Consider the following 13,843-nt stretch of genomic DNA (forward strand, 5'->3'; position numbering starts at 1 on the left):
TGGTCTCAAAAATTTTTGAGAAAGTATTTTCCAACAGAACACTGAAAAGTCTTTCTGGTAGAAACCTTTTAACAAAGGCTCTAGCTTACATGAAGGCTTCTCTACAGATAAGACAATATGTGATCTCATGAACTCAATTCTGGTATGAGTAGAGAAAAAATTTACCCTGTTGGTATTTTCTGTAATCTTGACGAGGTCTTTGACTGTGTAAATCACGAAGTTGTACCCGTCCAGATTGCTATGCATGTTAGTTCACTGGTTCCACGTTTTTGGTAGGTGACCTGAACCAGACAGAATCTGTCTTGTGGACTAATGACACGGGCTGGTGAGCCAGCCAGGGTGAATGTAGTTTTCAGGTGGTTTCCCTTACAAAGCTAATATCAGAGTGGTACCCACTTTCCACCTCAGATTATTAAAACATTTAGAATACGTCCTCACACTTGGACACAGAATTAACTCTAGATGCAGAAACACAGGGTACACAGATTCCATCCTGGGACTGAATAGAAACCTTAGATATTTAGTCTCTTCAAACCCTTGATCACCATCAACAGCAGCAGCAGTCATAAAATTCTGCTTGGGAAGCTAAAGTACTCCATACACAATTAGTTTGCCAGACTTTACTACAATACATTTGCAAATATTTGACCATGTACAGTGTCGTTTGATGTGCTTGAGAGAAAGTTTGATTGACAGCAGGTCTGACACGATGGCAGACATTGCTTGTGTTAATGTTTCACTGCACAATTTACCAAAAAAATAAATAAATAAATAAATAAAATAAATAAAAACTACAATTTATCTCACTGTACCCTGAGTTTCTACATCCACGGAAACCGCAAGCAAGAATTAAAAACAAAATAGTATTAGCAATTACCAAAATGGTACAGGTGTTCTTTCCCAGCCATATATTAAGCAGGAAGAGGTTAAGAAGAAACTCAATACTGTACACACAACATACAAGCAGGACAAGGTATATCTTCCAAAGATGTGATATTTTAATGAACTGTCATTAGATGACCAAGTAGAACGCAATAAATTTTTGCATATTTATGCCTTTTTTCCAATGTGAGGGCGAAGTAACTCAGTTATTACAAGTCTAACTGTCCATTCAAAGAAAGCTGATATAATCATTAGGTTCTGATAGTAATATTTCCTTTAGCAGATTTTCATGGATATATTTGTCTTTCAATTTCAACCATTTCATGGGCCAGCATTTTGTTTTCTTTTCCTTCTTTATACACAGTGTTAAAGTCAATGCTTGAAATGATTTGTCTGCAATGGCAGCCATTACCACTAGTGTCAAAAAAACCTGTGTGAATTTCATGCTCATACGGGCACAAATCTTGCAACTGAATAGGAAAAGAAGTGTCGAGTATGTGTTTCTGCTTGAACAAGAAATTCAAAGAACCAACTACGGTCTTGGTTAATAAAATTATGAATTTTGCATGTGCAATACCATGTAATGTACAATACTCGCTCACAGGTGACACTACATTGCAGCAGGAATGAAAGCACAAACCCCTCTTAATAGGTAAAATGCAGTTAATAACAGATGATGAAGCATTATTGAGATGAGAAGATAACTTGCTGAAAGCATAAGAGGCAAAAATATCTGTCTAGGAGAAAGGGAGATGTGGAGAGAGCACCGAATTTCTGGCAGAATAATAAAGAAAAAGGTTATATTAGAGATGCAGTTACTCAGATGGGGTCAATCATTCACAACCGAGCTATAAAAATGACTGGAATCTGTACAACATTACCATAACCTGGAAACATGCATTGCACACTGAGAAACAGTACAGTAATGCACCAACAAAAGAAGGTATCAAAATACTGTACAATGAGGTGTTGAGCACAGCTAGTAAAAAAAAAAAAGTGCATTTTATTGCATGGAAGAGCAGAATTTGTCTCTCAGTAATGATGGTCACACTGCTATTTTCATATGTATTACCCACACATGGATACAAGTTTCTTCAAAACAGAACACTTAAACTGCATGAGAAATCAGGATGTCATGCTCCACGAAATTTACAAAGCAGTTGAAGAACTGAAATACACTGTTTTCTAATTATTCATTCTCAGGCAAAGGCTCAACTAAAGAAAAAGTTAACTGACAGAACAGCTCTTACAGTGGGCCAGATTAATTTTCAATACGAGAGATGGAAAGCTGCAACTCACCATATAGCAGAGATGTTGAGCCGCAATAGACACAATAAAAACATTCATACAATCATAGTTTTCGGCCATTAAGGCCTTAGTACCTGCATAATTCAGAAAAGCTGGTGTTGATGGGAAGGATCCATATGGCACAGGCTGTGAAGCAGTCATTGAGATGAGGGGTATCATGTTTGGCAGCGTGTTCAGCTACAGGGTGGTCTACTTGTTTTTTTGGCCAGAGTTAGTCGGTGGCCGTTCATGCGGACAGGCAGCTTGTTGGTTGTCATGCCTACATAGAATGCAGCACAGTGGTTGCAGCTTAGCTTGTAAATCACATGACTGGTTTCACAGGTAGCCCTGCCTTTGATGGGATAGATGATGTTAGTGACCAGACTGGAGTAGGTGGTGGTAGGAGGATGTATGTGACAGGTCTTGCATCTGGGTCTATTACAGGGGTATGAGCCATGAGGTAAGGGATTGGGAGCAGGGGTTGTGCAAGGATGGACGAGTATATTGTGTAGGTTCGGTGGACAGTGGAATACCACGTTAGGAGGAGTGGGAAGGATAGTGGGTAGGACATTTCTCATTTCAGGGCACGATGAGCAGTAATCGAAACCCTAGTGGACAATGTAATTCAGTTGCTCCAGTCGTGGATGGTACTGAGTTACAAGGGGAGTGCTTCTCTGTGGCCGGACTGTGGGACTTCGGGAGGTGGTGGGAGACTGGAAAGATAAGGCAAGACAGATTTGTTTTTGTACAAGGATCGGAGGGTAATTACGGTCAGTGAAGGCTTCAGTGAGACCCTCGGTATATTTACAGAGAGACTGCTTGTCACTTCAGATGCGACAACCACCGGTGGCTAGGCTGTACGGAAGGGACTTTTTGGTATGAAATGGGTGGCAGCTGTCGAAGTGGAGGTATTGCTGGTGGTTAGTAGGTTTGATATGGATGGAAGTACTGATGTAGTCATCTCTGAGGTGGAGGTCAACATCTAGGAAGGTGGCTTGTTGGGTTGAGTAAGACCAGGTGAAGCAAATGGGGGAGAAGTTGTTGAGGTTCTGGAGTAATGTGAATAAGGTGTCCTCACCTTCAATCCCGATTGCAAAGATGTCATCAATGAATCTGATCCAGGTGAGGGGTTTAGGATTCTGGGTTTTTATGAAGGATTCCTCTAGATGGCCCATGAACAGGTTGGCATAGGATGGTGCCATGTGGGTGCCCACAGTCGTAAAGTGGATTTGTTTGTAGGTAATGCCTTCAAAGGAGAAGTAATTGTGGGTGAGGATATAGTTGATCATGGAGACTAGAAAGGAGGTTGTTGGTTTGGAACCCATAGGGCGACTGGAAAGGTAGTGTTCGATAGCAGTAAGGTCATGGGCATTAGGAATATTAGTGTACAGGGAGGTGGCATCAATAGTGGTGAGCAGGGCACCATGTGGTAAAGGGAAAGGAACTGTGGAGAGTGGATCGAGGAAATGGTTGGTATCTTTTACATAGGAGGTCAGGTTCCGGGTAATAGGTTGAAGGAGCTGATCTACGAGAGCAGAGATTCTCTCAGTGGGGGCACAGTAACCGGCCACAATGGGGCCTCCTACCACCACCTACTCCAGTCCGGTCACTAACATCACCTATCCCATCAAAGGCAGGGCTACCTGTGAAACCAGTCATGTGATTTACAAGCTAAGCTGCAACCACTGTGCTGCATTCTATGCAGGCAGGACAACCAACAAGCTGTCTGTTCGCATGAACAACCACCGACTAACTGTGGCCAAAAAACAAGTGGACCACCCTGTAGCTGAACACGCTGCCAAATATCATACCCCTCATCTCAATAACTGCTTCACAGCCTGTGCCATATGGATCCTTCCCACCAACACCAGCTTTTCTGAATTGCGCAGGTGGGAACTTTCCCTGCAGTACACCCTACGTTCCCATAACTCTCTTAGCCTCAACCTTCATTAGTCACTGTCCTCACCCATCCAGCCCCCTCCCTGTTCCCATTCCAGCACTACACAACCATCATTTCACCGACACACCCAGTCTTTTAATTTATTTTTATTTCTCTCCTTTCCGCTACTTACCCCTCCCCCCTCCGCACCTTCTCTCCTGTCCTCTGTCTAAACTGCAACACTTCACTGTCTGCCACTGCCACCATACTATCCCTCCCCCTCCCCACCCCAGCCTCCTCCTTACCCCCACCCAGCAGCCACTCCCATCATGCGCTGGTGTTGCTGCTCGCAGTGTAGTTTCAGCTCTCTGAGACTGCAGAAAAAAGTATGCCACTGATTCTTCACAGAAGTGACCTGTGTTACCATTACACTGCACTGTGAAATGGACACATTGCCCCTGCACCATTTAATGGTAGGGTATGAGGTCTGACTTGTAACCACCACCTCTACCTCTGCAAACTTTCGTTCATACAATTCCATTCAGAATGTCCAAAACATTTACATACATGACACTGCTGTTCCCTGAAATTAGTCTTCATATGATCAATACAACCACATCTAAAACATTTGATATCTGTATTAAATAATACTTTCTTTTCCTATTGTTTGGTGACCACATCAATTTCAGGAAGAGCTATTGCAGTCTCTACTGCTTCACCTAGAGTCTTTGTAATTCCCTACAAACCTTACATAACATTTCTGGCAGCACACCCGGTAAAAACAGATCACGTGCTCTTTTTTCATCTTCTGTAATATGGCCTTATTCGCACTATCATCCTCAGTGAGTTCAAATGTATAGATATTAATTTTGTGAATGCAGTCCACAAAACTTTCTACCAATTCCTCATGTTTCCAGAACATCCCCTTCGCTGCTCACAGTAGTATCTCGATGTATTTTTCCTCCTATATTTCTCTATTAATCCTTCCCTCAAGACTCCAAATGACCTTGCTTCTCTTAATTTTTCATGGTACATCACACATGCCCTCCCATCTCCAACTAACTTCAATTTAGCTACACTCATTAATTGTTCATTATTCCAATTTCCCAACCTGAAAGCTGTACCTAAACAGTCAAGAAACACAAACATATCTTTCCCCAATTTCCTCGTAAATGGGGTGAGCAACAAAGCAGTTTAAGTGTCAAGGATAGGTGCTCAAGGATGTGACCGTTACCTGTTCTCCTTTCTTTTTTAGTCATCCTATTTCTGGTTGGGACTGAGCCACTTGATTTATCACATGCTGAACTGCATCTTAAGCCAAAACTTGTTTATCAATACTGGCTACTTAATAGCAACACAAGTATGCAGTGTACCAAAATAACATAAAAAGCACAAAGAAAGACTAGCAAAAAAAACCATACAGGTCCCCCCCCCCCCCCCATACACAAAATGAAAAAAACTCTAAAATTGGCACTTAAACATACTGCTGTGTAGGATGTCTCTTACTATAGAACCATGGAAGTGGTTGCTGTCTACAGGTTGTTACCCTGTGACATATTCTGCAGTTCTTGTAACACTAATTACTATGGGGTAGGAGGAGAAGACACACATCTGACATCAATTATAATGGGGTTTCTAGGATGGCTGGGTGTGAGTGGCGATACTCTGCAGAAGATGGATGCAGGTGCAGCAGGAGAAGACAGTTCATAGATACAAGAACTTGTTCATTGCTGTTTTTTTACCATCATTGGACATCTAAGCTGCTGGTATTTATGGCGAGTAAGGTAAATACACAGGCCCGGCATCTCCAACCCACCCCCATATGTGAGAGTACTGAGGATGCGCCTCCACTATGGCTACTGTGTCAAGGGGAGGCTTGCATTACCTGGTCCATAGCATACCAGTTTTGTGTGGCCAGTCCACTATGAATATGTCAGACAGTGTTCTGCCCCAGTGACTCAGAGTGAAGGGGTCCTACATTGGTACCTCAACAGAGATGCGAATGGCTGGACCCCCATGTCATAGTTTGATGAAGGCAGCAAAGTGCCTGAGAGCTGAGATGTTGATGCTGTGACAGTGATTTGAGGCCAGGTGACATCAGCACAGAGCTTTCTAACACACACCAGACACCACATTGACACTCTGCTATTCGACAATAACAACTGGTGTAGCAGATGTTCAAATTTAGCTGCTGCCAGCTGATTTTATGGAAGTGTCCACATTTGTGTGTCAAGCAGAAATGTTTTGGAACAGAGGCAATGATCAAAGCAGCTGTTGTCATGCAGAAGCTGGTCAAATTAGAGTGGCTTCCAGAATGCCATGCCACTCCCAGGGCACCAATACACAAGGCCTCACGACACAGATGTGGCAGCATCTACTTAAGTGCAGATCATGCATGTTGATGACTGGCAGTGACCAATGCCCTTATGCTCTCTTTAGCTCCAACCACTGCTATACGGTTCACCCCATTATAAATGTTTACAATAATATGCAAATATGATTGGAATAACCTCAAATTCTTAGACAACCCAAAACTACAATTTATGAACACTTAATAATTAAATTCTAAGTTGTGTGGTACACAATGCAAAAATTGATAGTGCTTACCTCACAAAAAGTGCTGAAGACAAAAAACATGAAAAGTCCTTCACCTCTCTTACGGTTGCCAAGTTCCCTCCAACTATGGATTGTCTAACTCTTTACAGAACTTGTAACCAACTGAGTAACAAAATACTAATATCTCTACATTTCTCCCCCCCCCCCCCCCCCAAAAACATGTATGGCTCTAGGTACAAGACTGCCTTGTCTCCCTAGCACAACAAGGCACTTTCAGGTTGTGGAGGAAATTACAGAATGAATCAATGAGTTTGAACTGCCACACCCAAGATTTCACAGACTGGAGGAGGGGGGAGAGGAGGAACCAATAACACACTCTAGCCACTGAAGACTGTAATGCCTAACTTGATCATACCTTTTCAGTGTGACTTTGTTAAGCCAGTATTGTAATACTTCTCAGCTGTAGAACACATATATTAATAAAAGATCAGATACCTTGTAAACTTTATAAAAGTTGAGGATATGAGCCTTTCATGTTCTTACCAATGGGAAGTTGATCCTTTTTAACTGTCCCACCTTCTGGTGGAACACAATTCTGCTGGTAGTGTGATCAACAGCAATTACCGTTTCATCTTCTCGTGAGCGAGACTTGTGCTTTGGACCGGCTTCTTTATACAATAATGTCATAACTGCTCCTTTGTCTTGCTTCTGAAACTTCCTAAGCAACATTTTCCTGTTTTAATTTTTTGTTTTTTTTGAAGGAGATACCTAATGACATTAGAACTGTATAATATGCTGTACCTATGTATTTCCAAAGCTTGTTGAAAATGGAGATTGGCCACAGTGGTACCAAAAAGGAGAATGAAGTCACTTCTTATTACTCCTTTTGCATCCAAGTCTCTCATTGCATCCCCCAGTGATCTACATCCTTCAGATATTATAACTGATATAGTTATGGGAGACAGGCTGTCATTCCACTTGCTATTCCTGCAACAGTTTTATGAGTGTAATCAATAAGAAGCATAATACATTTTTCATTCACTTTGTATGAGTGACAGTCAAATATCGATCATAAATGTAAAATTACTTTCAGCTGAAATTCAATTTTCAAATAGTCCAACGAACTATTACGGAAATGCTTTGCAGCGATTTCTATATCCATCCCTATATTGGGAAGCCCTACACTCAATGAAAAGGCAAGGTGACAATGTTGAAATGCCATGACATACACTAGATAAGTGCCACATTCATCGTCTTCAGGCAAAATTTCATGATGCTTGGGTTGACCCTCTTTTATTTACAAGTTGCTGCTCCCTCCTTGTGAGTCGCTGGAATTAGGTGTGTATGAACAGAGGGTAAAGGAAGCTTGGGGGAATGGGGACTGACTGGATGAGAGTGGACCAGAGGCTCCACTTTACCTCGGTGCATGTAATTGTTTTCTCTGCAGCATATAATTTTACAGTGAATGGTGTTGACACCCATCATCTTTGTTGACAGATCTGTAGGCTCTTACCTCTCCAGTGATATTATTTAAAAACTATTACACAACTTTTACTTACTTTATATGGTTTTTTATTTCATCTGTATGAGAACAACAGAAAACTATCACTTCTTGAACGCCACCAAGTGCTAAGAACTCCAATGTGTAATCCAGGAGAGTTGTATTTACCAATGGTAGGAGTGACTAAACAGAAACGGTTAAACATTATTTTAATTTGTCAAAAGATGTCAATTTACATTAATGCTAGTCCATATGGTAACACTTACGGCTGGTTTGTAAAATGTTATCGGTTCAAAAGCTGCACTGAAATCATCCGTTATTAACACTGCCTGCAGTATGTCCTCCTTTTTCAATGCCTCTGAAGGCTTCTTCTGGCCCTTCTGTGACATGCTTGCATAAAAGTGTTTTCTCTACATAAAAGTCCTACCTTCCTGGTAGTACAAGTATTATCACAATTTCACTATACAGCATTCATTAATTAGTATGCAACAATAACATGAACGCACGCTTTAACAACCTTAACGATGTTTTCTACGTACAACAGAAACAACACACACATCCATAGCACGCCCAGCCGGTCAACACTGTTTCCTTCGTAATGTTTACAGTAACGGAAGCGTAACATACGACAGTCGACCCCAAAGATCGACTGGAACTGCAATGTGCACCAACTTCGTATGTCAGTTGTTATTTAGCGGTACAGTACGTGTAGGAAAACATAAAGTCATATCATATTAAACAAAATATACCTGTGATTTACATCGAGTGTCACACTGTGCTAAAGAGATACGCGATTCTACACAATTAGCAGAAACCACGCACAGCTATTATAGAAACTCTTGAATTTGCGTTCGCAATACTTACTGAATTACAATGTAGCTTGATTGTTGTTCCTACCTACATCGTACAGTAAAATATTGCTTTACAGCAGTGTGTGCTAACGTGTGAGACATGTGTTGGTTGTTTGGACCGTAACATCTCCAATACTGTTAAAATGTCACATGTGATGTACATTGTGAGTGGCATATATTTATGTTTCACAATATTACTAACTGCGGATAGTGTAGTTTCCTTGAGGAAATATGAGAAGAAGGATTTGGAAGTTTTACGGTTAGTGATTGCAAACATTAAAGTTTTAAAAGTAGTGTTTTAATCTAGAACTCGCTAAATTTGTAACGACGTCGAATTTTTTTATGATACATATACAGGGAGGAAGTTCGACAGATGTTTCAACATGCCTATGACAGTTATTTGCGGTATGCATACCCATATGACGAACTACGCCCACTCAGCTGCGATGGAATGGACACATGGGGCAGGTAAATAATTACCGTTTTGCGTCCTCGTGTTACATTCTTTCATCTGGGTTCATAGCTTGTAGATAGTTCACTCCATACAGAACCATTATTTAGGTACCTCGGTGACTAGTTAGAAATACACTAAGAATAATGAATCTACTGATATGGAAGTAAATAACGGACGTGAAAGGAACTTACAAAAACTGTAGATGGTTCAGGATTGCAATATATTAATTACTTTATTATTGTCTCAGTGTAGACCCTATATCAGCAGAAATCAATTGTTAACTGGATGACCTATTCTGCTCTCGTGGATGACATATGGATGAGTTCTTAAACATGGAAAAATGGCCACTATTCCAAATTGATGTTCAGTTTGTCACCATGTGGTTTTATTTATTTATTTTTATTATTATTTAAGTTTTCATTCATCCAGAGATCATCTCATAATGATATATGATTTCAAACTGTAGAAATTCTAGGTCGGAATATCAATAGTTATAAAAAAGGATAGTTTGCTAATCACCATAAAGATGACATGTTGAGTTGCAGACAGGCACAACAAAGAGAATGTTACACGCTGAGCTTTCAACCAAAGCCTTCTTCAGAAAGGCACACGTCATTTGTTGCATGTGTCTGCAAATGAAATTTTTTTCCAGTAAGTAGCAATCTATCCTTTTCATAAGTGTTAATATTTGATTAGTCATCAATAAAGTTCCAGTATGCAAACACACAGAATATTAAATGTGGATAGGACGTTTAGGTGTGGTCTTGCTGAAGGAACCATCTCAGCATTTACCATATAAAGCTTAAGGAAAACCTTAATCAGTATGGGTGGACTGAACTTCCAATCATTGTTTGACCATCCAGATGATTCCTTTGAAGAGAACATAGCCATTTACCTTCCCCGTAATTTCATAATCCGAGCTTGTGCTCTGCCTCTAATAACAGCACTGTCAACAAGACATTAAAATCTCATATTCCATCATTTGGATAGAGGAAACTCTGGGTCAAGAGGAATATTTGATGCCAGTCATCAGCTTTGATGAGTGACATAACATTAGTTGGCAAAGCCAAGGAGTGTGAAAGCAAAAAACCTGATTGTTTTAATACACTGATCTGTAGTGTAGCCTATTAGAAAAAATCACCACTGACATCACGTTATAGTCGCCAAATTGTTTACAGTGTTTGTCGCTGTTTCCTACGTCACTGGTCAAAGTCGATAACTAGTATTGAATATCCTCTTTATCCAAAACTTCGTCTTTGTTAACATGAAGTTAGTGTCTTAACAACTTCACTGTCTCATTCAGTTGCTCTCTGCAGTTTAATGTTTTTTGATCATACATAATCTGCCCCAAGGATCTTATGGTAAAAACATGGTTTTGCACTGCACACATTATGGACACCTGCTGGTGAATCCAGGTCCATGAACGTGTGTGTTTCCATTCCCTCTCTTCAATCTATTTGAAAAACTGAGTATGCATCCCTGCTTAAAAGTGAGATTACTGTTATGAACTATAGATCTTTGCACATTTGCTTGAAAAACTATTACCTGACAGGGTGTTGTAGTTATCCCATTTTGTTATTAACCGCTATTATAAAAGTAATCTCAGTGTAGTTTGCATTACTATTACATTATGTTTTAGCTGTTGTTTTTAAGTAGCCTAGATGTATTTTAGTAATCACTTTCATCTCATTGGGCAATTTATTATATAACTTTATCCCTTGTTTTTATTTTATTTTTTAATTTTTTGTTTGTCCTTGGCTCTTGTTCCATGGTAGAATTGTTAGTGAAACATTTACTAATGTTTTCCCTGATATTCAAATAGATTGATAGATGTACTCACTTGGTACTACTACTACAACTACTACTACTACTACTACAGTATTATTATTATTATTTTGTGGGGGCCATCTTGGACCACATTAAGTCTTGTTAAATTTAGCAGTGAGCTGTTCTTTCCTTGAAGCCTGCATTTCCTTCATTCTGTGTAAGTGAGGTTGCTTGTGTTTCTCCATCCAAAGGGAACTGTGCAGTCAAAGAATGTGACCAGTTATCTTCCCTTCTACTGTAATCCACCGAAAAACCATAATATGAATACCAAAACCACTAAAGAATCATCAAAAGTAAAGTAGTGGACCCCCTTTCATTTTTCATAGTTTATGTATGATATATGGGGATTACAGAAGCATCCGATTCCACCCGTCTGCTTTGACCCATGACATCACCAGTATGGCAGAAATGATCATTCTCAACGTCTCCAATATGGCACCTATGACGTCATTACATACCCAAACACGACAACAAACACGAAAATACATATAAAACCAACAAAGACATTTCCCTCCAAAAATATAATCAAACTAACGGGACCAGTGCGGAAATTTGGGGGTTTCTGGGTAGGGACAAACTAAATATAAACACAAACAGACACACACCATGATCCCAAACCACACATAATGATGACATAAAAACACTATAAAATTCCCAAATTCCGCTTCACTTACAATATTGCCAGGAATCGGCCACTTCCCTTAACCTAATTAGCTCAACCGCAATTGCCAATACCACAAAGTAAAAACAAACTATTCCAAAAATTATAAACACACCACAACTGTCAATACCACTAAATCAACATCTAAAACAACAAAAATTGGAATTGGACACTTCCCTTGACCTATATAGGTCGCCGGCAGCTCACAATACCAAAGCACACACAGCTACGACACATTGGAATCTAACACTTCCCTTGACCTATATAAGTCAACAATTGAAATAGATTACTTCCCCTAAGATACATACATAAATCAACCACAAGTGCCAATACCAAAACATCAACCACCAACACACACACACACACACACACACACACACACACACACACACACACACACACACACAGAGAGAGAGAGAGAGAGAGAGAGAGAGAGAGAGAGAGAAAACACACAACCAAAACAAATTCCCAACTCGCATATTCTGCTTGCATACACTGCATTTCACTATCTCCGTCACAAGCCCAGAAAGTTGCAGAAACTTAATGATGGACAACATGTCATCCCCCATTTCAGCCCGCAGACTCTCACCATTAAACTTAGAAGTCATATCCATACCTAGCAAAAGAAGCGACAAATTGAACTAAACTATTTACCGCACTACAAACAGCAAACCAATAACATCAAATGGCAACACAATAGCATAAACATAACGAAAACTTAATTCTTAACTCACCGAAACTAATTTCCATTCTTCTATAACAGTAACGACCGAAAAACGCACACTTCAAGCACCAACACCCAAATCAACCCAATACACCACATAACATGCGGACCATACACACACCACCAGAGGACACCACCATCCGCAACAAGACGACATCTACAAACACAACACACTTATAAACTAAACTCCGTGCCTTCATGACATCACACACCCTTAAGTCATGGGTCAAAGCCAACAGGTTGGATCGGACGCCTCCATTGACCCGATATTTGTACATAATTTGCATCATAATACTCACCACAAACTTGTCAGTCATCTAATATAGGTTTTCTGAATTTATTTTGCAGTTTTAGTTTGTATTATGAAAAACTAATTAAATATAGCACAAACATAGTACGCTAAAAATCAGTCTTTGCTGCGACTTGTATTTTTCATTCACGGCTTTGCCAACGCACAACCAAATTGTCACCTTCCAGCCCAACCTATGCCTTCAGAGACTCTACAGATCAGCCTGTCACCACAACCAAGTTTTCAAAGGAGTACACTATCGCACTACACCCAAAGAATCTCCCTTAGGCTCCCATGTTGCACAAATATTCTGAAACACACACTTTCTCTGTGTTTGTGGTGTTATCCATAAATACATGCTATAGACTAGTTGAAGGAAATGTAAAGTTAGACTCACTGAACTGCATTACACGTTTCCAGTGATAGGCAGTACCACTTTTCTTACGTTTGTGGCTCTGAACCCTCTTCTGTCCATAGAGCTTTATTACGAAAGAAATTGATTGTGACTTAATAACGATTGCTTTGTTTATGCAGTTCCTGTCATAATGTTTTCATTATCTGTATGCATTTTATACTTAACTGTTGCTTTCATGGCAATATTCTGTTCCACTCTTCTACTACAGAAAAAAAAATTGTCTTACACATTTTATATGTGATCTTTCAGAAAAGTCTCAGAATTGCAATTTTTAGTACATAAACCATTCTATAAATCTGTGAAGCTAAATAACTCAAGTTTTTAATACAATAGACATTTATATTATGAATGAATCAGAAGATGTTGCAAGACATGGTACAGGGTGTTTCAAAAATGACCGGTATATTTGAAACGGCAATAAAAACTAAACGAGCAGCGATAGAAATACACCGTTTGTTGCAATATGCTTGGGACAACAGTACATTTTCAGGCAGACAAACTTTCGAAATTACAGTAG

General features: G+C 39.9%; 2 protein-coding genes across 2 annotated transcripts in view; one reads left to right on the forward strand and one right to left on the reverse strand.

Moving 5' to 3' along the window:
- The window catches only part of LOC124788235 (translation initiation factor eIF-2B subunit epsilon), an 89,292-nt gene extending 80,574 nt beyond the window's left edge, over positions 1-8,718 (reverse strand). The window contains exons 1-4 of the mRNA XM_047255418.1: positions 8,372-8,718; positions 8,164-8,288; positions 7,406-7,591; positions 7,148-7,322 (exon numbers count right to left, since the gene is read on the reverse strand). Coding sequence (XP_047111374.1) covers positions 7,148-7,322; positions 7,406-7,591; positions 8,164-8,288; positions 8,372-8,494 — 609 coding nt within the window. The 5' untranslated portion in view covers positions 8,495-8,718. The remainder of the gene's footprint in view (positions 1-7,147; positions 7,323-7,405; positions 7,592-8,163; positions 8,289-8,371) is intronic.
- An 88-nt stretch (positions 8,719-8,806) lies between these two features.
- LOC124789874 (ER degradation-enhancing alpha-mannosidase-like protein 2) overlaps positions 8,807-13,843 on the forward strand; it is a 109,836-nt gene continuing 104,799 nt past the window's right edge. The window contains exons 1-2 of the mRNA XM_047257388.1: positions 8,807-9,215; positions 9,314-9,424. Coding sequence (XP_047113344.1) covers positions 9,100-9,215; positions 9,314-9,424 — 227 coding nt within the window. The 5' untranslated portion in view covers positions 8,807-9,099. The remainder of the gene's footprint in view (positions 9,216-9,313; positions 9,425-13,843) is intronic.

The sequence above is a fragment of the Schistocerca piceifrons genome, chromosome 3 (assembly GCF_021461385.2).
Source record: "Schistocerca piceifrons isolate TAMUIC-IGC-003096 chromosome 3, iqSchPice1.1, whole genome shotgun sequence".
In the NCBI taxonomy this organism is placed as follows: Eukaryota; Metazoa; Arthropoda; class Insecta; order Orthoptera; family Acrididae; genus Schistocerca; species Schistocerca piceifrons.